Source organism: Athene cunicularia (assembly GCF_003259725.1).
Source record: "Athene cunicularia isolate RWA chromosome 3 unlocalized genomic scaffold, athCun1 chr3_part1, whole genome shotgun sequence".
NCBI lineage: Eukaryota > Metazoa > Chordata > Aves > Strigiformes > Strigidae > Athene > Athene cunicularia.
In genome coordinates, this window is record NW_020799097.1 from 113,178,642 (window position 1) to 113,201,306 (window position 22,665).

Genomic DNA, 22,665 nt, shown 5'->3' on the forward strand with positions numbered 1-22,665 from the left:
TGGCTGCGAGTTGGTTCTGACCTGAGCAGACACCCAGACCGGCTGTTGGATGTGGCTGGGCTGCTGAGGTGACCTGGGATAAAGTTCTCTTGCCAGCAGCAGCATGATACCTAGAGACCTTGACCATACAAGCACCCAAAGAGCCTGCTCCTGAGCAGGCCGATAAGATGGCCCTAAAACAAGAGAGGAAAAATAATGCACAGACCATCTCACTGCAGAGGGTGCAGCCAGGGGATGTTACTGGGATGGCAGTGGCCTGCCCTGTTACTGCTGTTTGTGTAACTGTCCTGCTAGTGCCTGCCACTAATGCAAATTTTTCCTCTCAGATATACAGATACTTCCCTGGGTTTGATTGGTTCTTCCTTGACCCCATCACGACAAGCGGAATTAAATTTGCAAACGATGAGAAGTGAGTTCCCTCTTTGCTGGGTTTTCAGCTGTGGTGCAGTGAGCCATGGCAAGCATCAAGGAGGATAGACATTAGACTGCACTCTCTGCTTTTTTTTTTTTTTGTTGCTGTTGTTTTGTTGTTGAAGCATTCCTGAAGGGATTTCAGTTACTCTTGTAGCCCTGAGTGCAACACAGCTTTGCACTGTGGAACTCTTTTGATGGTTCTTAATAAGGACAGATGTAACAGAGAGGACAGAGGCTGCTCAGGGATATGCTGATTTGGTCCATGTGATTTATACTTTTCAAGTGTATGTTACATGTTAAACAGTAGCATTGGGACATTGAAGGTTTGAGATTTCTCTGCTGTGCATTTGCATAAGACACTGTGTGTAATAACATTACCTCTTTTCACTGAGCCTTTCATTCAGGAGCCTGAGCATTTGTGAGTGATTTTCAGTACTGAAACCAAACCAGAGCTTGGGGGGGATGATGCTTTGCAGTGGGTTGAGCCACTTTTCTCTAGTCTAAGCAGCAAATAGCTTTTACAAAGATGCCTTTCACTAGTAAATTTTCTATAGATCAAATGAATGGTGCCCATAATAGTGTTTTCAAGATCTGAACTGTAGTTAATGACCCACAGGACATTGCAGTTTCCTTGAAAATCCAAGTGTGTTGGTGTTAGAGTGTGATGGGATTGATCTGAGCCTTTGTGACTGTTGTCTCTTTTACAGTGTGAAATACATTTCCTGTTCCCTGCTTATCCTTCATGCTGAGGATGACCCGGTGGTACCATTTCATCTGGGAAAGAAGGTACACATGGGGCTCTGCAGACTGATCTGGTGGGAGGAACTGGTGTGGCTAGAACAACATCCCAGCCAGGCAAAGAGTCAGCAATAGGAAGGTGTATGAAGAAGTGCAGAGCCTGAAGGGACTACAAATTCTGTGGTGTTGGACGTGGCAAATCAGTAGTGAAATGGAGTTAGAGCTAGCAAAGCTGGTCAAGCCAGGGCCCATAACTCACCCATGAGATGGGTGCTGGTTTGGCAGGGGTAGCTGGTTTGGAGTGATACGTGTCCCTCACCTGCCTCCCCTTTGACACAGCTTTACAACATTGCTGCAACATCACGGAGTTTCCGAGACTACAAGGTGCAGTTTGTTCCATTCCACACAGACCTTGGCTACCGGCACAAGTACATCTACAGGAGTCCAGAGCTACCTCGAATACTGCGGTAACAGCCCAGCTAACTGGGGTCTGATGGGGCTTGGGGATGGGGCTTGGGGCTTTGGGGCACACTGTGACATGCGCCCAGGAGCGAGAGATGTATAACAGGCGCCTGTATTGGGCAGCTCTTCTGAAAACCTCTTTGGTCTCCAGAGTGGGTGAGATACTGGGGCTGGTTTAGCACAGTCAGAGCTCTCCACCTCCCTGCAAAGCAGGTTTTGGGAAGGGGAGCCACAGAAAGGGGAGCACTTCTCTCTGGCTCATCTCTGCTGTGAGCTGGATGCTCTGGAGGAGTTTTTGCAGCAGTTATTTCTGCCTGCCTCTTCTAGTGGAAGCTGCTGATGGGTGAGAGCAAAGCTTAGTGCTATTCTCTGTAGCTGCAAGTGTTTGAGCCCTAGCATTTGCCAGGGGAATGGGAAGACCTGCAGGCTGCAGAATGCATCAGAGCGTAGGAGAGCTGAGTGTCAACTGCTGTGTCATTTCCTTTCCTAGGGAATTCCTGGGAAAATCTGAACATGAACATCATCACTGAAGACTGGCTGCTTGGCAGCACAGAGATTTTCCTTTCTTTCCTTCCTCTCTCTCCTTTTCCTTCCCTCTCCCTGTGGGTCAGTCTGCCATTCTTCCATCCCTGACACTGGAGGTGGTCAGGGATTCCCACGCCGGTCCTGATGTGTACCCTTGGCAACTCCAGCTCCTGGCATCAACGTCTGTGATGGTAGAAGAAAGAAGTTGTTGGCTGCTTTTTTGACATGGGTTGAGGGGTAATAACAGCCCAGGAGCCAGTACCAAACCGCTAAAAATGTAAGCACAACAAAGCCTGGCCACTCCAGCATGGTACCACTGAGGACAGACATTCCTAGGACACGTATGTCATGACCAAGGGTGTTTCTTTCACTTTTAAACACTGCTGCTGGTTTTGAGTCATGTAGAGACTCATTTGTAAGCAAATGGCTTTTGCCATGTCTCCATACCACAGTTGTCTTGCTTGAGTTTGAAGTGTTCTCTTTCTAGGAAGTACATGTTTTGCCTTTACTTTTTTGCTAAGTGGCTGTAATTACAAATACATGGAAGATCCAGGTGGTGAGAGATATTTTTATTTAGCTCTTCAGTCACAGTGTGTTGCAAGTGTTGGGCTAATTGCACACATTTGGAAATAAAAGATTTTTTTTTTTGTTTTTCTTCCTATTTAGTGGAAAAGTTTACTGCCCTTCTCTATCTTCTGTACTCTTTTTCTTTTGAACATCATTTTCGCTCCATCTCTGCTACTGTCTGTGGAGCTCCTCCCCTTCTTCACATGCACTTCCTGTTAGAACTGAAGTGATTTATGTAGGTAACTTGCAAACTTGGGAGTTTAAGCCAGAAAGTGTGAGATTACTTTTTTGCTTGATCTCCCCCCTGCCACGAACAGCATGGGCTGAGGATGTGGGAATGGCGGTCTTCCATTCTCCCTGTACACACCCAGTCAGTCATGTGCTTCCTTTGGGTGGGAAGGGCAGGTTTTTTTTCCCTCGACTACCTTTTAACTCCTTAGGTCAGGTTTTCCTGTTCCTGCTGGCTGCATTGTTCCTATGCAGTTAAAAGCAGGCAGTGGTATGTACTTCTTGATGCAAAAATAAGTCTGGGGTGTCCCTCTCCATCTCTCCTCCCATCTCCCTTCTGTGTTCTGGGCATCCCAGGCACTTCCAATAGCACTTCTCAGCCCATCTCACAGCCATGGTCCGAGCATGTTTTCCAGGGAGCAGAAGTGGGAATGAGCCTCTCCCACGGAGAGAGGTTCTGAGAATGTCCTTGCCCTGCTTGGGGCTAGAAGAGGGGCTGGTTTATGCCACTGAGCTCTGCACTGAGAGGGTCATATGCTGACTCTGGTGTCTGGCTGGGGAGCCAGCCCTGCCCCCTGTCAGTCTATAAGACAATACCCGGTGCTGTAGGTTTAGTCACTAGTGCTTAATTGTGCTGCCCAAAGGGTCTGTTCAGGGGTGTACAGCATAGTATAAACTGCTCAGCATGCATCCAAGTTATATCTGCAGGCTCATACTAGTTGCAAAGCAGACAGTAGCTTGTTCTTGTACTGAGATTCTTCTGCCATAGTGTGGTTGTCCCCGAGGTTTCTGACCCATGATACTCATAAGCTAACTGTGCCACTTAAATTATGTTTGACACGCTCGTATTTATTGCACTGACAGAAGAGAAACACTTACTTGGCTCTGGAGAGTGATGTACACATTCCAGCTAATGCTGCTGCTGGCAGCTGGCTTGGGGCAAAACACAGCCTGAGCCGGAGGCTGGCTGGCTGCCTTCTGTGTGATGGAGCTGAGGGCCCAGCACGTGAACTGCTAGTGTTGGTGATCCCAACACTGCCATTCCCAGTAGTAGGCCAGTGATATGCTTGGAAATTTAAACTGAAATGTTTATCTGAAAGTGGTGTAGTTTTAATAAAGGCATTGACTGCAGATCACTTCAGCTTCACCTGTTTTACCTGGCAGTTTTGAGGACTTTTTCTCTATTTGGGTAGAAGGGTGTGTGGCAGGGCTGCAGTATGGTTGTGCATGGGAGATGAGCTCTGGGCTGGGACTGGGCAGGTCTTTGTGGCTGCTGCCAGCTCTGGGACAGTGCCTCTGCTGGAGTCCAGTGGGTCTGTGCCTGTAGTCTGGCTGCAGCTGAGGGTCTGCTTCCCCACTGAGGATGGGGGAAATGGGAGCTGCCCATGGGATTTCTAGCGTAGAAGCCCTGTGTGCCATTTAGAGGGCAAACCCAGCACTGTAACTCCCACCCCAGTGCATATAGTCAACACTCCAGGGCTGCAGGCTCTGTCCTGAAGCCTCTGGTACCAGCTCTCTCTTGTCCACCCCCTGCATTAGAAGACTGACCTCACTGCTGTGGGCATGATGCACCATGCCAACTGCAGGGGACCACATCCCATGAAGCCACAGCTGGTGAAGGCCAGCTTGTTGCAACCTGAATCCACAAGTGTAGTGTAGTCACAAGTCAGCCTGAAGTCAAACCAGCGAGTGTTCTGGTTGTTTTAATGAGTTGGTGTCACACAGGGGACTACTGGTGCACTACACAGCTCTAGGGGTGTTAAACTCAGACCCCAGCACTGGGAGGGACACGTGGAGCAGCATGACCCAGCTGTGGAGGGATGCAAGAGACAAGATCCACATTCACCCCCAGCTGTGCCTGGAGAGCCAAGGGCCTGCTTAGGGCTCATGGGCCCAGCAGGGTCAGCCACCCAGCTGCAAGTGGCAGGTAGAGCCTTCTCTAAGCAGGCACAGAGGCTAAAAATCCCTGGAGAGGCTTGGTTACTTAGATTCTAGTTTAACAAAGAGGTGTGGGAGGAAGTTATGGCAAGCTCTGTGGCAAGGAAGCTGCTGATCCTAGGCCCTCTCTCCTCCTTCTGGCACATGGGCATTTGACATTCGTGCCTGCACTGGGACCAGCTGGCTTACAGCCAGCCCCAGCTTTTCTAGGTGTTATGGGGAAGGTGGTGACCAGAGGGGCCTCTCTGTCCCCTAGCTTTGGGGCTGGCAGACCCACAGGAGGAGGATGCAAGACACTGTTGGCTAAACCTGCTTCTGGGGCAGAGTCAGGGAGGCCAGGCCAGGCTGCATGCAGGGGGAAAGGGGAGGAGTTAGTTGGAAAGCCCTTGTTAAGCATGGAACATGGCTGTGGAAGACTTATCTGTGGTCATCTCACTAGAAGCTTTATGCAGCACATGCAGGCTGGATATACGGGTACAAACACAGGGTCCTTTCTCCTTTCCCCCAGCTCCTGTTCCTCAGTCAGGGCTCCTCCTCAGAGCATCATTCTAACCCCCCTGTGGGAAAGGCCTTGTTTTGGCAGTGCTGAGCCCATCTGACGGGTGGTGATTTAAATGCAGGTGAGGTCTCCTGGGCCGGGAGCCCATCCCTCTTTCCTTCTCTCTGTGCTTGCATCAATCCCGGGGGAGGTTGGGTGGGGGGATTTTTGTGGCAGATGGTTCCACACCCCAGATCTCCTGGGCGTACTCCATGATGGTCCTGTCACTGGAGAACTTGCCAGAGCATGCAATGTTCCTGATGACTTTCTTAGTCCACTCCCGGGAGTTCTGGGAAGAGGAGAAGCAGTGTCAACACTCAGTCCCTTGCCTGGCTTGCAGCCTTGCAGGGCACTGGCTGTGCACACCGGGCTGGTTTAAAGATCATGGTGTGGAGCTGCTGAAGCATCAAAACCTGCCTCACCCTGCCCTGTACCCACTGGTGTCTCTAAGAAGGGCTCCACAGGCACACACCCTGGCTCCCCCTCATCTCCCTGCTCATCCCTCCCCCTCACCAGCAGGCAGCTCTTACCATGAACAGCTGGTCCACTTGCCCTTGGCATTTAATGTAGGCCTCATAGTCAGCAAACACCTTAAACCTGAAACCAAAAGCAGAGTAAGGCTGGGGTTTGCCTGCTCTGGGGTCCCTGCCAGGCAGGGACCCCAGACATCTTTCTGCGGGCAGGCAGGGCTTGAGCACTGCACCGGGGGACCCAGGCCAGCTGGGAACGAGGCCTGGGCAGGCCAAGAGCAGCCCACCAAAGGGGATCCTTGCCAGGACTCACCTGTCGTGGTACATGAGCATGTTCACAACATCCCTGAAGCAACCAGGGTCTCGAGGGGAGAAGAAACCGCTGCTGATCTGGTCAATAGCCTGTCGCAGCTCAGGCAGGCGCTCATAGTACTCCTGTGCGTTATACCTGTGCCCAGCAAAGACAGGCTCTAGGGACTGACCCTCTCCGCTGGGGGCCAGTACCCAGAGAGCAGGATCTGATGTGTCTGGGGCAAGGATGTCATGTGGCTCCTAAGTGAGGGGCCTTGTTCTTGGGGCTGTGGCCACCAGAGCACCCTGATAGTGGCTCTAAGACCAGTTCTGGTGCCTGAAACACTCTGTGCCCAGGCTCACAACCCATCCACATCCACTGGGCTCCTGGGCCATGCTCCTGATGGACCACCCACTGAACAGCCCAGGGTGGAGGCTGCCTCCAGCCACAAACTTCTTCCTGCTCCAGAGCTACCCAGGGAGGAAGGTGTCCTTCTCAGAGATCAGGGCTCTCCCCCTGCCAGAGCTGGGACCTGCATCCCCCTCTGACAAGCCCTGGCACACACTGGGCTCTCCCCAGCACCCACCCCTGGCGATCCAGGGCCTCCACGTCCTCCACCCGCATGCCAAAGATGAAGAGGTTTTCTTCATTTGCTTCCTCAGCCATCTCCACATTGGCCCCATCCATGGTACCAATGGTGAGGGCCCCATTCACCATGAACTTCATGTTGCCAGTACCCGAGGCCTCTGTGCCAGCTGTGGAGATCTGCTGGGAGAGGTCTGCTGCTGGAATCACTGCCAGGTGCAAGAGAGATCAGAGTTAATGCTTGGCACACTGCAGCTCCCCCTGAACTGGGCCCAAGACAGCAAAACAACCCTGGGCATCTCCTAGTGGCCCTGCTGACCTCGACCTCAGCCCAAACAGCGCAGCTTTGGGGCCAGAGCCAAGCTCAGCCCTGCCACAACCCCATGCAGCTGCTATCACTCCTGCATGAAGCTGGCTTTCTGCCCTGTGTGGAACCCTCAGGCACTTCCTAAGGGAGAGCCAGGTGACCTGCCATGACAGCCTCTCAGGCCAGCAAGTTTCTGGACTCAGCTGGGACATGCCCAGCTCCTGATGAGTGCTTACACGAGACAAGACATACCCTTCTCAGCCAAGGATACCCGATAGTTCTCCAGGAAGATGACCTTGAGCCTGTCCCCCACATAGGGATCATTGTTGATGACCTCACCGATGGATGTGATGAGTTTGATGATCATCTTGGCCATGTGGTAGCCAGGGGCTGCCTGAAGAAAAGCAGCCCAGAAAGGGTGAAGACTTTAAAGGAAGGCAGAGCATGACGGGTGTCAGTGTGGGTCCTCACCCTGGGGAAAGTCTGGGCCTCATCTCTGCTGTTCACATGGATCAGCAAAAACACCCTACTGGGAGTTGTCCTGAGCCACTGGGAAAGAGTGATGGGGCCTTGTTCAGTCTGATTAGTCTAGGAATGTGTTTCCTAAAGAGCCCACCAGCATGCTGTAGGTTAGCCCTAATCCTAACCCCAACCGTAACCTTAACCCTAATCCCCTAACCCTAGCCACCTAACCCCTAAACCCTACCCTAACCCTAATGGCCCTAACCCCTAAGGAGGGGGACAGCACCTTCCTCACATCCCCACTGAGCCATGCATGCACCAAGTCTGGAATGCACATTACCTTTCCTCCAATCATAATTGTCCTGGGCACAAAGGATTTGGACGGATCACTTCTGATGCCTGAAAGAGCAGGGCATAACACAATTGAAGTGAAAATAAACTAGACTAGAGTTTATTGCATGCATCAGAGGTGGGCTGGGATCCTAGCCCATGTCACATGGACCCAGCAAACCTGCAGGACCCTGAAGCCCAACCAGACATCTGCTGGAGCTGTGCTGGGTGAAAATGGGCTGCAAAGCCCTCAGAGAACTACTCAAGCCAGCACCGTGCGAAGCTCTAATGACTTGCCTCCCTTCAAGAATGGGCAGGGGCCCGAAGCATACCCTGGGGAGTGGGGTTTCAACTAGTACCAGGTCAGCTCTAACAAACACCTGCAGTTCAAGTTGGGGGTGGGGGGGTACCTGGGCCCCAGGCTGTAAGCTTTTCCTCAAGAGCTCTGTATGACCCTTCCAACATTCTGTCTTCCTTCCTGGAGAGAAGCCCCTTATGCCAGAAGGGCAGAGCTCATCTCAGGAGTCCTTGGCCACCAGCTGGCATGCTTCTACATGGGAACCCTGGCAGTGAGAGGTGGGGGGGACACCCCTTCCCTACCAGCCCAAGCAGGACTTACGGTTGTAGAGGGTGATAGCGTGCAGGCAGTTCAGCAGTTGCCGCTTGTACTCATGGATTCGCTTGACCTGAACATCAAACATGGACGAAGGGTTGATCTTGACCTTGTACTGCTCCTCCAAGTAGGCTGCGAACTTCAGCTTGTTCTCCTGGCAAGAAAATCTGATGACGAATAGGCATGGGTTCCCAGATCTTGTGTCAGAAGTGAGCATTTGCTGCTGGGACATTCCTGGGAGCATGGTGCCTTCAGCCTTCTTCCCCCCACCCCACCTCCAGTGCACATTACCTGTTTGACTTTTGCCACATCTCTGATAAAAGTCTCGTTGTTGATGAAATCCAGTAGCTTTTTCAGCTGGCTCAGATCTGTGATAAAGCCTTCCCCAATTTTCTAAAAGAACAAACCAAGAAAGGGATGTCTCACCTGTGAGACACCTCAGCCAATCCACAACTGCTCTTCCCCAACAGAGATGCCATGGTCCTGCTGGGAACTGGAACAGGCACTCTGGCCAGGAAAAGTGGCACAGTTTCTTACAGTAAGGTTACTTCTCTGTGTCATCTGGGAGCCCAAGGTACAGGGGAAACAGAGCACTTGCAAAAACCCAAACAAATCCCTGTCTTTCAAGGAGCTTTGGAGGGAGGATGGGTGCATGCGTACCAAGGCCTCTTGGCAGCTGAAGAAGCTGATGGTCAGGACATAAAGATACGCGTAATTGCAGGAAGTTACTCAGCTATGGCATGTTGCAGTGTGAAGCAAAAACCTGTGCTAAAGGGCCTGATAAACAAATGAGACAGAACTGGGGCTGGAGCTACAAGGAAGCTCCTTTGTGCCCTTTCACACACCATGGCACTGCCTGAGAGGTTGTGTGTAGCCACTGGAGGACTTAAAGCGGCAGATGATGTCTTGAAGGGTAGCAGTCACCAGATTCAAATTTCTGCAACTTTTTTGACCAACTCTTCATCACCAACTTTAAGGCCCAGCCAGTCTCACACCTCCACATGCAACAGACGTGGTCCTCCCAGGCTGTCCTCATTCACACCCACCAGGTGTTTGCCTCAGGTCGGATCAGACCACACGAAGATGTAATCAGAAGCAAAGAGATCACCCGCAGCCCCTCACTTCAGATGTTTGCCACTCACCTCAGCAATAATGTCGGCCAGTCCTGGGTTGCACAGCAGGAGCCAGCGCCTCGGTGTGATCCCATTTGTCTTGTTCTGAAACTTCTCCGGCTCCAGCTCATAGAAATCCTTGAACCTGGAACACCAGGGAGTTCTGAACCACCCACCACCACCCAGAATTTCAGCCTGGCCCCCACTGTACGTGCTCCTGACTGAGGGCAGCCTCTGCAGATCTCCCCATAACAAGTGTGAACTCGGTGCCAACTGTCACCCCCTTCCTCAGCTGCAATGCTGAGGGTTTCACCAAGCTCCCAAGGGAGATGAGTTAGACATTGCATGCATGTGAATAGGACAGTCTCCCCAGCCCCTCATGCCCGGCAGGCCAACCAAAGCAGACCTTGGTGTGTGACTGCCCCAGGTAGCCCCCTGGGCTTACAGGCAAAGCCCAGTGAGTGGGAGGTCACGTGCCTCGGGTGTCCCCCAACTCACACTGAGTTCTTCACAATGTCAGAGTGGATGCGGGCCACGCCGTTGACTGCATGGGAGCCAATCACACAGAGGTGTGCCATGTTAATACGTTTGCAGTCTCCCTCCTCGATCACTGACATCCTCCGGAGACGGTCAATGTCCCCTGGGTAGAGAGCTGCCACCCGCTGCAGGCAGGCAGAAAGAGGAACATTAGCGTCCCAGCCACGGGACCTGGGAACATTCCCGTCCTAAAGGCAGCCAGATCAAGCCCCCCAGAGTTCCCACAGCCTGTGACCAGCCTGGTCCCTTACATCCAGATGCATTTGGTTGAGGGCGTAAATGATCTCTAGGTGACGTGGCAGCAGCTTTTCAAACATGGAGACCGGCCAGCGCTCCAGGGCTTCAGGCAGCACGGTGTGGTTGGTGTAGGCGCAGGTCCGTTTCGTGATTTCCCAGGCCTGCATTACAGACAGCGGGTTAACGTGTGTGTGCCCAAGCCAGGAGGGGAAAGAAAACCCCGTGTGAGGACAGAACAGCAGCTCTTTCCCCTGAAAGGTTTGGCATGGCCTTTCCAGCTCTGCTTACCTTGTCCCAATCCACTTTCTCCACATCCACCAGGATCCGCATGAGCTCTGGGATGGACAGGGCAGGGTGCGTGTCATTTAGCTGAATAGCCACCTGCAACACAGACTTGCTGGCTCAGATCTGGCAGTGACAGTACTGCGACAAGTGTCCCGCATGCACGGCGTTGGGGTGAGGGTCAGCCCCAAGCTGCTTCTCATGGCACACACCTCAAAAACAGAGAGGTCCCAGAATGGAGCTATTCAACCTTTGCAAGTTTTGCTCCACATTACAAATTTTTTCCTGGGAAAAAAAGGCCCAGAGATCATCTGTTTTCCAATACAAATTGCCAGGGTCCTTGTATACATGACCCTACTTGATCCTGAGCATCCTGCTCGCTCATGATAGGCAGGTCTGGCTGAAATGCCCCCAGATGCTCTCTGCCCACAAGCTCACCTTGTCTGGGAAGGTTTCAAAGCATGTTCTCACTGGGTCTCGACAGCCAAATTTGGAGGACTTAAAGCGGCGGATGATGTCTTGAAGGGTAGCAGCCACCACAAAGTATTCCTGTTTCAGCCGCAGCTCCTTGCCTTCAAAGAACTGCAAGTGGGGGTCCACAGCCGTTAGTGCTGCAGCTGCCATCCCCAGTTAGCAGCCAAACCCCTGGAGATGCTCCTATCCACTCCAACGGGCTTCCCAACAGGCCTCACAGGCTCAGCACCTCATCAGGGCAAATGTGGATGCTTCTCACTCTGCCTCTGACAGGGCAGCAGCTGTAGGGACTGACAAGGGGCTTGGCATCCCAAACAGCTGCCTCCAGAGAGCAACAGAACCAGCTACATCCATGCTATTCCTACAGAGCAAGCGCAGCTCCCTCCCTCATTGCAAGACCCTCTGCAGGGTTTTTGGACCAAGGATTTTGGACTCCCTGCAATAGTCAGCAGTCTCTGGATACACTTAGCTGCCTTCCATGCACACTACACTTCAGGCTGGTCTATTCTAAAATGCCAGCAGGAATGAGAGGGTGGGGGTAAAGTGCAGGAAATGAGCTCTTCCAGCACAGGATCTAATCCATGACTAGATAGGGAGGGCTCTTCCCTTTTGGAGCTGGTGCCCAGTGAGTGCATGGCCTGGGACAGTCCCTGCAGTGAGAAATCCTGTAAACTGGGGATGGAAGTGAGTTCCCCCTCATGACAACTTACTTTTGCAAAGGGTAGCCACGTAAATTGGCAACTGCCTTGAATTTGAAGGAGTAATATGTCTTCCCCTCCTTACAGCAGGGAACAGAGCAGCTATATAGTATGGGCCAGACTCTCAGCTGCCATCAGTCAGCAGACACTCTCTGGAATCAGCAGAGCTGTATCTGTTCACTGAGAATTATGGGGCCAACCTATTGCATTAAAAATCCTCAAACCAGAACAATAAACATCAGGTGGCCATGACCTTCCAGTGTTTGCAAACAAGGCGATACAACTACAAGGAGAATGGTCCTGAGCAGCAGGGAAGAGAGACAAGAGTCACTCACGTTGTCATTTGGGTACAGGACTCGGGATATGTTTTCTGCCAGGTTTCTGTCCAACACTGCCTCGATGTAGTCACCCACGTTGACTGCAGCAAGAGAGAAATACACACAGCACTGCAGCAGCTATAGAGATTCAGGCAGGTCCTTGACACTGTGCTCTTCCCTTTTCTTTCATAGAGATTTGTAACAGAAACATTCAGGCTGGTATTAATGAAATATGAATGGGAATGTACATGTGTGAAAGGCACCAGAGAGACAGGAGGAGATGGAATAAGAGAAAGGCACATCTCTATGCAAATTCTCAAGACACACGTATCAGGAAGGACAGACAGAAACTGAAGACAGATAGCAGCCAGAGAAGCCAAAAACAAAAGAAGTGAGTGACCAGCCGTCTTGCTTAAGGACTAAGGAGAAATGGGGCAGGGCAAAGACGCACAAAGACTGCAATCACACTCAATTCCTGAAGGATACAGAAGGCTCATCTGAAACCCAACTTGCAGCTGCCAATGAAGAACTGAGGAGACATTATGAAGACTCAAGAGCCATCACCCCTTGCCCCACACGAGTTCTGGCAGGGCTACTTGGACACACACATCTCTGTGCTTGCCAGTATGGAAGAATAAAATCAGTCTAGTCCAAAACCTTCCATTTCTCTAACAGCCTATCACTATTTGGTCTGTTAGTTGCCCTGTATCTGCTCTCCAGTGCTACAATTAGAGCCTCAAAAATGCACTAAAGAGGCCACATGTAGAGCCAAAGGAAACCAACAGTAAGGTTGCTGGTCTCTTCCTTCAGCACTAAGGGATGCTGCTGCACAGAAACGACCCTCTGTGGCATGTGTGGGTTTGCAGCTCATTTGGTGATGTGGGGAACGCAGTGGCAAGTTGTCTACCACTTGGAGAAGGCACAGGGCAGGTTTTGAGAGCATAAGCATGATAGGGATGGAAGGAGGATGGATGAGTGTCCTGGTGCACGAGGGCTCTGGAAGCGGTTGAAGGCAGCGTGATCCGCAGACGCACACACAGCACTGTGCTATGGAAGTAGCCAAGAGATACGGATGAAGCAGAGCAGATGGGGGGTGCTGTGCCAGGTGCTATGCACACAGGAACAACCATGTCCCAGCCCGGCCAGAAGAGAGGCAGTGAAGGGATGGCACTTACACTCTTGGAGGTTGAAGTCATTGGGCGCTTTCGCAGACCACAGCCTCATGGTGTTTACAGTGTTGTTCTTGTATCCCGGCACTGGCGTGTCATAAGGCATAGCAAGGACAATCTGCAAAAGGACAGTATTCCCCTCTGATTAGCAGCACAGCGGCCTCAAAGAAGGCGGGAAAGTGGATGAAAGCTCTGAAGGAAGAAACCAGAGGACACGGACAACTCTGGGCTGTGGTAAGAATCTCACCCCACTAAAACACACCTGATGAGCTTCACAGACTTCCCTGCTATCACAGGCACTTCCAGCACTCCCTGGCAAAGCGTTAATAGGAGAAGCAGAGCTGTCGGGATTTTTACTGACAAACGAGCTACAGGCCCATCAGTGAACGGCTAAAGAGAGTTGCAAGCAACCTGCTGACCTTCCTATACCAACTGGCATACCTATTAGTTCTTCACCAGAGTACTGCAAGCATCTTCAGCTGGTCATTGCAATTCTGTCTGTGCTGGGGTAGGGCCAGGGCATCTGGGACTTTTGTCTTTCCGTCTGGGATAAACTCCACAGCCTGAATCCTGCCTGTTAGCCTTCTACAGCTTGCCAGGACCAAACCCTACCACCACAGCACCATTCCCAGAGAAATTCACCCAATTTTCAAGGGTTGCTGAAGCTCCCTGAGTAAATCCACTGCGATCTGCAGCACCTGAACTGAACATGAGTGCAAAACTATTAGAGTAGTCTATGGATGATGCTTAAGCATCAGGATGCTGCACACATGGCTATAGGGATTAACACCACTCCCAGCTCAGATTGCACTAGCCAGGCAAGGCATGGTTGTGTTTCCAAGCATGTGTGCTCCAGCTCACTGCTGTGCCAACACCTGTGTGCCTCCAGATGTGCTAAGCAGCAAGGCAAGGCACCCCCTCAGCCTGGAGCAAAGAGGGCTTATGCCAGCAGAGCTGAACGATGCTTGCAGAACAAGGCCCCAATCCTGCAGCACGGAGCCTGGACCACCTCTCTGACACTGGCAAAAGGAACCAGCATCCTCCTGAACAAGTCAGTGTGTAGTGGCATGACAGCCCAGCAGCCAGGGGCTGTCCCCAAGCAAAGATGTGAGGCAGCAGACAAATGACGGTGCTGTGCTCATAGGGCAGGGAAAACCCAGGCAGATAACAGCCTCTTTGTGCTGGCATCAGCAGCACCTCCCATCTGGGGAGAATCAGCAAGAGCTCAGGCTCTCAAAGCTACTAGTACCAGCTCCGAACATGGAAGCAGGCAGAAAGCCTGCCCTGCCTGAGCCACGGGACTGGTGCACACATCACATGGACTGAGCAATGCTATATTTAGAGACTATGTCTTCAGCTTTTTTGAGCCTTTCCCACTTGTTACCTTAATGGCACTATCTGAAAATTCACCTCCTTGTAGGAAGCAGTGTTTCCCCTGTACTGCTTGGGATCCCTGAAACCCCAGACTACCACTGGGATCAGAAGAAGAGCACAGAGAAAGGCAATGGCAGTCCCCAAGTGGATGTTTGGTTCCCCAGAGAGCTCTGGCATGGTGCCTCCATGCTGTTCACGGGGCTGTGGTGTTGAACCCCTGCACTGTGTGTGTCCCGGGGATGGCCTAGGTCACTGCACAGCCTTCGACAAACAGGGTCCCTGGAAAAGGACCTGGTTTATTTCTCCTCCGAGTGGGCCCAGGTGACCCTGCAACTGAGCTTCGGCTCTTGGCGCTGAAGAGAATGGCTTGGCTTTATGACTGCACAGCACCTCAGATGGACAGAGCTGGCTCATCAGGTTGAGAGACCCTGGAACATCATGGGAACAAGGCTATGTCCCTGAATCCCAGAGTAATTCATAGTCCTTCCTTCCTCCATTCTGGGCAGTACTTAGACAGAGGCTGAAACATCTTCAATCCTCTTAATAAATCTGTGCCTCTTTAAAGCTTGCCTTCCTCAGCTCTAAGACTGGAATGCAGAAGCCTGTGCTCAGAGCAGGCACATGCACCTGAAGCACACCTTATTTCTCCAACTGTGGGAGGCTGAAGTACATTTTCTCTCCACGATGCCACAAAACAAGGCCTCCAGGCAGACTGGAGACTTGAAACCATTCCTCCAGCCTCCCCTGACAGCACTCTACCCATCAGACTGGTCTGGGAAAGAGGAACTTGCTCTGATCATCGGAGTTAAACACCCATGGGACTGCTCCATGGCCATCCCACAAGATGAATCTCCACCCACAGCAGCAGTGCCAGAACCATGGCAAAACCACTGGGATTGAGTAAGCAGTATGGAAGGAGCCTAGCACATCTGCCAGGGATAAAGTCCTCCTCCAACATAAATTCATGCAAGACTGTGGGGGCTTCACACTGGAGATCAGTAGAGAAGGAGGCCCCAGCCGATCTGAAGTTACAGCTGTAACTGAGTATCATCCCCCTTTTTCCTCAAATCCTGCTGCAGCTGTAGCCAATAAAGTCACCTTTGTAATTGGAAGGGTATCAGAGAGAGTTTTGACAGACTGGGGGAGAAGCAAAATGTGACCACCTCAGGCAGCCCAGGGACAGACTCCCCCTCCACACCACCCTGGCCCGTCCTCCTCAGCCCAGCACTGAGGGAGATATTGGTACCTGGGTGTCGATCCACTTCACGCCCTCAGGGGTGTGATCCACTCGGCCGTAGAAGTGCACGGGGAGCATGTACTCTGGGCGAGCTTTCTCCCAGGGATTGCCATAGCGTAGCCAGTCATCGGCCTCCTCCACCTGCAAGAGGCAACCGGGGTTCAAGTGATGGTTTGTGTCTCCAAGCAAAGGCTAAACTAGGCTCTCCAAAAGGAGGCCAGTTTAAAAACAAAGCTTTGGTAAGCTGGCTTTAAAAATGGATATGCAGAGGCCTCTAGAGGACAGCTGAGCTTTTCAAAGCATGGATGACTACATCTCAGCTGGTATAAATAAATCAGCCTCGATGGGCTCTGCAGAGCTGTACAGGTTTAAACCATCCAAACCGCACAGACTGCTGCACTCGGTCTGTCTTGAGGCCTTTACAGCCAGATTGACCGTAATAGTGGGATATGTGTGGGGTGTGGTTCCCTAGAAGCCCATTGGTGCTGCTCCTGGCCACAAACCACCCCCGGTAACCCAGGTCTCACTAACCACTCTGACCTCTGCCAGAGAGGATTTCTTCTCTCTGCTCGTAACAGCACCATGGGAGCGAAGTGAATTCAGCAAAGCCACCAAGGCTGATATGCACCAGAAACCAGAGGAGAGATGCAGGCATTTCTCTGCCAGGTGCAGGGCAGGTCTGACCCACACACAGCCCTGCATTGCCACCACCCCTGTTCTTTTTTAAGTAACATTAAGCCAATTACAGTGGATGCTTTTCGTCCTTGTTTTTACCATCTACAGGGCCTAGCATTGCAGCTCCTCTGTGGGGAAGGAGGAAAAACCAACCTTCAAACCTCTCATCTTCCCTGATTTACGGAGAGCTATTTTAAGGGGAAAAAGGGTCCTTTGTGCTCAAAAGCAAGGCATGTCTCCTAATGGAAATCATTTCCAGACATACACTAGGGAAAACTCCCAGCTGGTTTTTAGCCTATTTTCACTGCAAAACCTTACAGGGGAGTCCTTGTTCAAGCCCCCACTGCCAGTCTCCCAGGGAACCCACAGGAGCAGCAGCACCCCAGGCACTTGCACATGTCCATGATGTTCAAATTCATCCTGCACCACACCCCTTCATGAGGTGTTCAGCCACATCTCCATCCTCAGCCTGACTCCTCATCAGGCTGGATGGGACTCTCAGGTTGTTGCTGCTGTGCTGTGGAGCCCTGGACAGGGAGACCTCTTGTCCCAGTCATGCCCTGTGGGCTCAGCTCCAGCACCATCTTGCCAGGTTGATGACTGGCATGGATGAGTTTGCATGTGTCCCTGGGTCAGCGCCTGTCACACGCTCCCCCGCCACCACCCCCATCACTTCCCTTTGCTCAGGCGGTCAGACCCTAGGGTGAGCACACGTGGTAGGACATGAAAGCCTGTTTGGCACCAGGTGATGGATTCAGATGCCCTGTTTATGAACAGCTCAAGGCACTGAAGTGCCATTTGTGTGGCTAGGCCTTGTCCACAGGCAGAGGTGGCCACCACATCATGAAAACAGAAGCAGAAAGGGTGACTTGAGTTTGTTGATGTACCTGCCAGCCGTCAACAATCTTCTGATTGAAGATACCAAACTCGTAGCGGATGCCGTAACCATATGCTGCCAGCCCCAGCGTGGCCATGGAGTCCAGGAAGCAAGCTGGAAGAGCAGAACATGGTCATGCCGCACAGAACCTCACCCTCACTCACTGCACCTGCTATGGTGTGCTGTGCACAGGGGTGAGCAGCTGTCACAAATAATATTGCTGCAAACTCTGAGGAAATCCACATGCAGAAGGGACAGTCTGCAGCAGGACCCCATGCCGAGCCACAACAAACACCCCAAAGTTGTTGGTGACAAGGACAGGTCACACAGGTCACCAAAAACCCAAATCCAGCCTTGTTGCCTCTTCTAAACTTGCCCGAAGTGCCCACACTTTGATCTAAGACTGCCTGCCCCGTAAAGCAGGGCTTCTAACCCCAACTCACTGCACCACCAGCTACTTCACTATTAGAGCTTTCAAATCAAACCCTTCCAGCTCTCAATTCAGGGCAGCTCTGGTAAAGATCAGCCCCGGCATTTCCTCTGCATTGGAGAGCTCTCATCTCCACATTCCCATGGGACAGGCAGACTAAAATAGCAGCCAACAGTCTGCCTACGGCAGAGCTGCTTGGGTGCCTCTGAAAAGTGACAGATTTCACAGGGAGGTGAGGAGAAAGGCTCCAGACAGCCTTTTTCAGCCGCAACCCCACCTGCTGTGCTGCAGACTACACAACTACACCTCCTGGGTGCTCTCACTGGGGACAGGGCTCATTTCTGGTCAGTCAGGAGCAGGCAGAAGAGTACCACGCTGCTGAAGGCCTGTGGGGCAGATGTGGGCTGAGGTCTGTATGCTGTCCCACTGCGGTGCCGGTGGTGAGGGCACGACAGCCTCCAGCCAGGCCACCCTCGGTCCCCATGCCCTCTGCGCAAGGAGGGTGCTCCTCTCTCCCCGTATTACCTGCCAGGCGGCCCAGGCCTCCATTTCCCAGCCCAGCATCTTCTTCGATTTCTTCCAGCTCCTCCAAGTCCAAACCCAGCTATTGGGGAAAGAGCCGCAGCAGAACATGTCACCACCTGAAGCCCACGCCCTGAGGCTGCTCTCTGAGGAGGGCAAACACAGATCCCAGAACAACCCACACCATGGGAAATTAAACCCATGGGGGTCTCTGCATGTCCCCACCCTCCCCTCCGCACAAAGTATCTCATCAGCCTCTGGTCCTTGTGCAGCCCAATTAATTGGAAAAAATTTAGCTCATCATCAAACGTCGCTTTCCCATGAACTAGGTTTCCTTAGAGACCTCAAACAAAACACTCATCTCCTGGCAGGCCCTCACGCCAGGAGGCCCTTCCACTGAACTCGCCGTTGGAGACAGGCTGGCAAACGGCCAAGTCAGCAAGCAAGGGGCCACCAAGTCCTGCCCGGGTATGCACGCTGCCCCTCTGCTTGTGCCCGCCCAGTCCTTGAGGAAGGGCATGACCATGCCGGCAGCTGGTTACTGCAGCATTCACCGTTACGCTCCGTGCCTTCCTGCATCCTGCCACCAAGCTCCTTGGCTGGAGTCTGTGGCTGGAAGTGGTTGTCTCCTCTGCTGCATCTCTTGGGCGACTTTTTTCCAGCCCAGGGGCTGCTGCCAGATGAAGGCTAAGCGTGCCAGCAGCAAGGACTCTCGAGGAGTCAAGAGATGCTGCCTCTCGCAGGGCAGCAGTATCTCACCTTGGTGCCAGGAGTGACTTGCGGGGAGTCAGACCGACACCACAGCTGCTCCCCGAACAGCTCTCCCAGTGCTTCAGTGGTCTGCAACCACAAGCTGGGAAAACCTCATGCACAGTGTGATGGGGTCACAAAACCCAAGGCCAATTCTCTCAGAAACAGACCCATGCTGGGTAGAAGACCTCCCATCCCAGCTGGCCACTGGCCATGATGAGCTCCACATGTCAGAGGCTACAGTGAGAGAAGCCTCTGCTTGCATGTCAGGCCAAACAGCATGTGGAAAATGCCTTGCAAAGGGACTTGAAAATCCTCCCCGAAAAAATCCACCCTGCTCTCGGAGGCACATTAACATGTCAGGTCCCTCCCTGGAAATCCCTTCCCATCCCACGGCAGGGAAAATACTTGCCAGGATGTTTCATTAGCAATCATAGTACCTCATTTGGAGAGACAGTGACAGAGCCCAAATTCTGCTAGAAAGTGTAACATGGATCAATCCAGTGGGGCAGGGAGGAAGAGGCGGGAGGAAATAAAGCTTTTGGGTAAGAAAGCCCCAAAATTCACACTCTGTCAACAAGGTCACTGTTCTGCTGCAGAGGTGGCTGCGAGCTAAGTAAATATGGCCTTGCGTTTGTGATTGCCTTGGTGATACTCAGCTATGTTTTTTCTAGTGTGAACTCAGCCGATGACATCTGAATTCAAGCAAATAATTTCTGCCCCCCCCCTTTCTTCCTTCCCAGTGATTCACTTTTATCTGGCAGTGCTGCTTTGGTGCCTTGTGTACCTGCATGTATGAACTGTAATTTGGTGGGGTTTGTGTTTCAGTTTCCCCTTCTGGCCCAGCCTCCCCCATTAGACTACATCTCCTGTGATGAGCCATTGTCTCTCCTAGTAATGAAAAGCTATTTGCAGCCTGGGAATCCTCAGTCTTCTGGGATACCGGGTGTTGCTTTCTGGATACTCTTCTGGGTTTTCCCAGCCACTACAGCAAAACAGTGGTTTGAGAAAACCATAATCCAACTCCCGAGGAACCCCAGGGTCCTGCCATGGTCTTCTCTAGGGGTTGAAAACACTTAACAGAGAGCCAAGCCTTGCCTCGTTTAGTCAAAATAACATATCCTTAGGGGGAAGCCCTGAGAAATAAAACCCAGCCCTCTGCATGGAAAAGTTTGTCCAGTTCCTCAGTGGGACCCCGGTACCCCCAAGACATCACCTGGTAAATGGCTTCATCACAAGCATTCTGCAGGCCCAGGTTCACCATGGTGTTCTGCAGAGTGCGGCCCATATAGAACTCCAGGGACAGGTAGTAAATGCGCTGGGGAGGCAAAGCAAGACACTTACACACAGCACAGTACTTTGCTTTCACCAACATCACTTAAAATTAAGAGCAGACCAGAGTTTTTTCCAGAGCAGAGATGTCTTCCCAAACCGTCTCTTGGCACCTGTTCCTGAACACCACGCACTGCAGTTTGTTTGTCAGAAGGATCTTGCGCGGGATGCTAGCCAACCCTCCGCCGCACGTCTCCCTGCCAACAGCCTTCTATAGAAAAATTTCGTTGCCTGTTAAGTGTTTCCCTAATTAACTCAGGGCAAGAATTATCTTGGATGCTGAATGGTATATTTATACACCGTCAAACTCAGCTGCAGTGATGCTTACGCTGGGTTTTTAAAGTTTTCCCATGCTTTTAAAGTTTTCACATGCTGAGGCAACGCTGATCCAGAGCCTTCTGAAAGCTGGAGGTGAGCCCCCCACCCTGCGTACACCGGATGGGCTCAGGGCCAGGCCTCTTCCTGCTAGCAATTTTCCAGAGCTCCCATCACACAGGTCCTCCTGTTCTCCCCAATACCGAGTTTCATGCACACATTTCACCCTGTTGAACAAAATAAACTGTCCCATGGGTGGCTGGGTTCCTGGCACAACCGTGCAAGACAGGCTGCTCTGAGGTGACCTTCCAAGTCTCAAAGGAGCTGTGCCTGTGCTACAAATACTAATGAAAGCCTGTTTGTAGGGTGAGAAGCAGGCTGTGCAAACTTTTGCCCTCACTCAGATTTATTTCTATAGATTTTTTTATAAATAAACACGAATTTTTAACAGAGCAATAGCCTAAGTTTAAATTATGCTTTCCCTTGGATCTCTTTCCTTCATAGCTGGGATCTTTCTCTGCTAAGCAGCAGGATCACCTGCTCTGCCACCTCTGCTGGGAGTCTGAAAAGGTCCATTTGTTCCTTGGGGCTCACAGGAAAGGCTGAAAACATTGGTTGTATGAACACTCTGCTCCTTTCAGTTTCCCGCAAGGATGTGTTTCCAGTGAAAATCCATGTGCAGAGGACAGTAAGCAAACCCACTCCAAGCTCTTTTTAGCCTTTATAGCATCCATACAATCCTTTCTGTTAGTGCAGCAGTAAGGATCAGAGCGCATTTGTATGACTAAGGATAAAAAAGAGAGCTCCACACACCAGCCTAACTCCCAGGGCACGTGCAGCCATACTAGCATGAAAGTGCAGTTTGTTTTTTTGCATCAAGGCAATATTCTTAACCCCAAGAAAAGAGCTGACTCGGGGAGGCAGCTGCCTGCATGCTGGGAAGGTATGTGCCTTTTCTAGTACACACCTGCCCTCTGGGGCTCTCCAGTTAAGTGCTGGATCAGATCTTAATTCGAAAGGCTAAGACTGAATGATGTCCTGCAGCCCCCAACACCTCCAGCACCACTGTCCTGACTTGGCAAGCAGGGAGGAGAAGAGGGAACAGGATGAGCCCCCTGGGAACCACCTGGGGTTTGGTGACCGGGGAGAGCTTGCCTGTTTTGCCTGTTTTGCACGAGGCAAGAAACTCCTCTCCAACCTCAGATCAGCTCTGAGCTGCCCGCGGCCTCTGCAGGAGCAAAGCCAGGACACGGCTGTGCTGGCGCATGTGCCAAGACATGGAGGTGACGATGCCCACAGGGGACACGGCCGTGGTGAGGCACGCAGAGGAGCTGGCAGCAGCAAGGCCCGCGTGAGGACACACTCGGAGAGATCACCAGAGACGTGGCGGCGACACCATGCTGGGGTTCACGGTCGTGGGGATGCCTGAGGGGTGGGTGACATGGCTGCAGCATGGCTCATCCGGACAGGACTGCACAGATGCTTGTGGGGACACAGCCACGGCGAACGGCGTAGGGACGTGGTGATGCCCACGGGGACACGGCTTATGGCAAAATGTGTGCAAGGGGCACGGCTGGGGCAAGGCTCGCAGGGACACAGCCACGGCGAGGTGTGCGAGGGTCACGGCACGGTGCACACAAGGGTCACGGCCACGGTGATGCCCCCGGGGGCGCAGCCACAGCAAGGGTGCGTGCGAGGGACACGGCCGCGGCGATGCCCACGGGGGAAAAGCTGTGGCGAGGCGCACGAGGGGCACGGCCGTGGGGATGCCCACTGGCGGGGCTGGCGCATCCGCCGGTGGCCCCGGCCCCGTCCCCACGCTGCATCCCGCTCCCCGTCAGCCCCTCGGGCCCGCGGG

General features: G+C 52.4%; 2 protein-coding genes across 3 annotated transcripts in view; one reads left to right on the forward strand and one right to left on the reverse strand.

The window, feature by feature from the left end:
* ABHD12 (abhydrolase domain containing 12) overlaps positions 1–5,310 on the forward strand; it is a 43,127-nt gene extending 37,817 nt beyond the window's left edge. For both annotated transcript variants that reach the window (XM_026846317.1, XM_026846316.1), the window contains exons 10-13: positions 327–409; positions 1,122–1,200; positions 1,492–1,619; positions 2,105–5,310. In XM_026846317.1, coding sequence (XP_026702118.1) covers positions 327–409; positions 1,122–1,200; positions 1,492–1,619; positions 2,105–2,144 — 330 coding nt within the window. In that variant the 3' untranslated portion in view covers positions 2,145–5,310. The remainder of the gene's footprint in view (positions 1–326; positions 410–1,121; positions 1,201–1,491; positions 1,620–2,104) is intronic.
* Positions 3,763–20,550, reverse strand: PYGB (glycogen phosphorylase B). Its single transcript, XM_026846315.1, has 19 exons — positions 20,377–20,550; positions 18,414–18,492; positions 17,469–17,572; positions 15,916–16,047; positions 13,302–13,413; positions 12,145–12,227; positions 11,076–11,219; positions 10,644–10,736; positions 10,370–10,516; positions 10,080–10,243; positions 9,612–9,726; positions 8,761–8,862; positions 8,476–8,623; positions 7,867–7,925; positions 7,317–7,458; positions 6,759–6,966; positions 6,194–6,328; positions 5,941–6,007; positions 3,763–5,699 (listed from the first exon to the last, which is right to left on the reverse strand). The coding sequence occupies exons 1-19, from the start codon at positions 20,533–20,535 to the stop codon at positions 5,547–5,549; spliced, it is 2,346 nt and encodes a 781-aa protein (XP_026702116.1). The 5' UTR covers positions 20,536–20,550; the 3' UTR covers positions 3,763–5,546.
* Between the last annotated feature and the right edge of the window lie 2,115 nt (positions 20,551–22,665).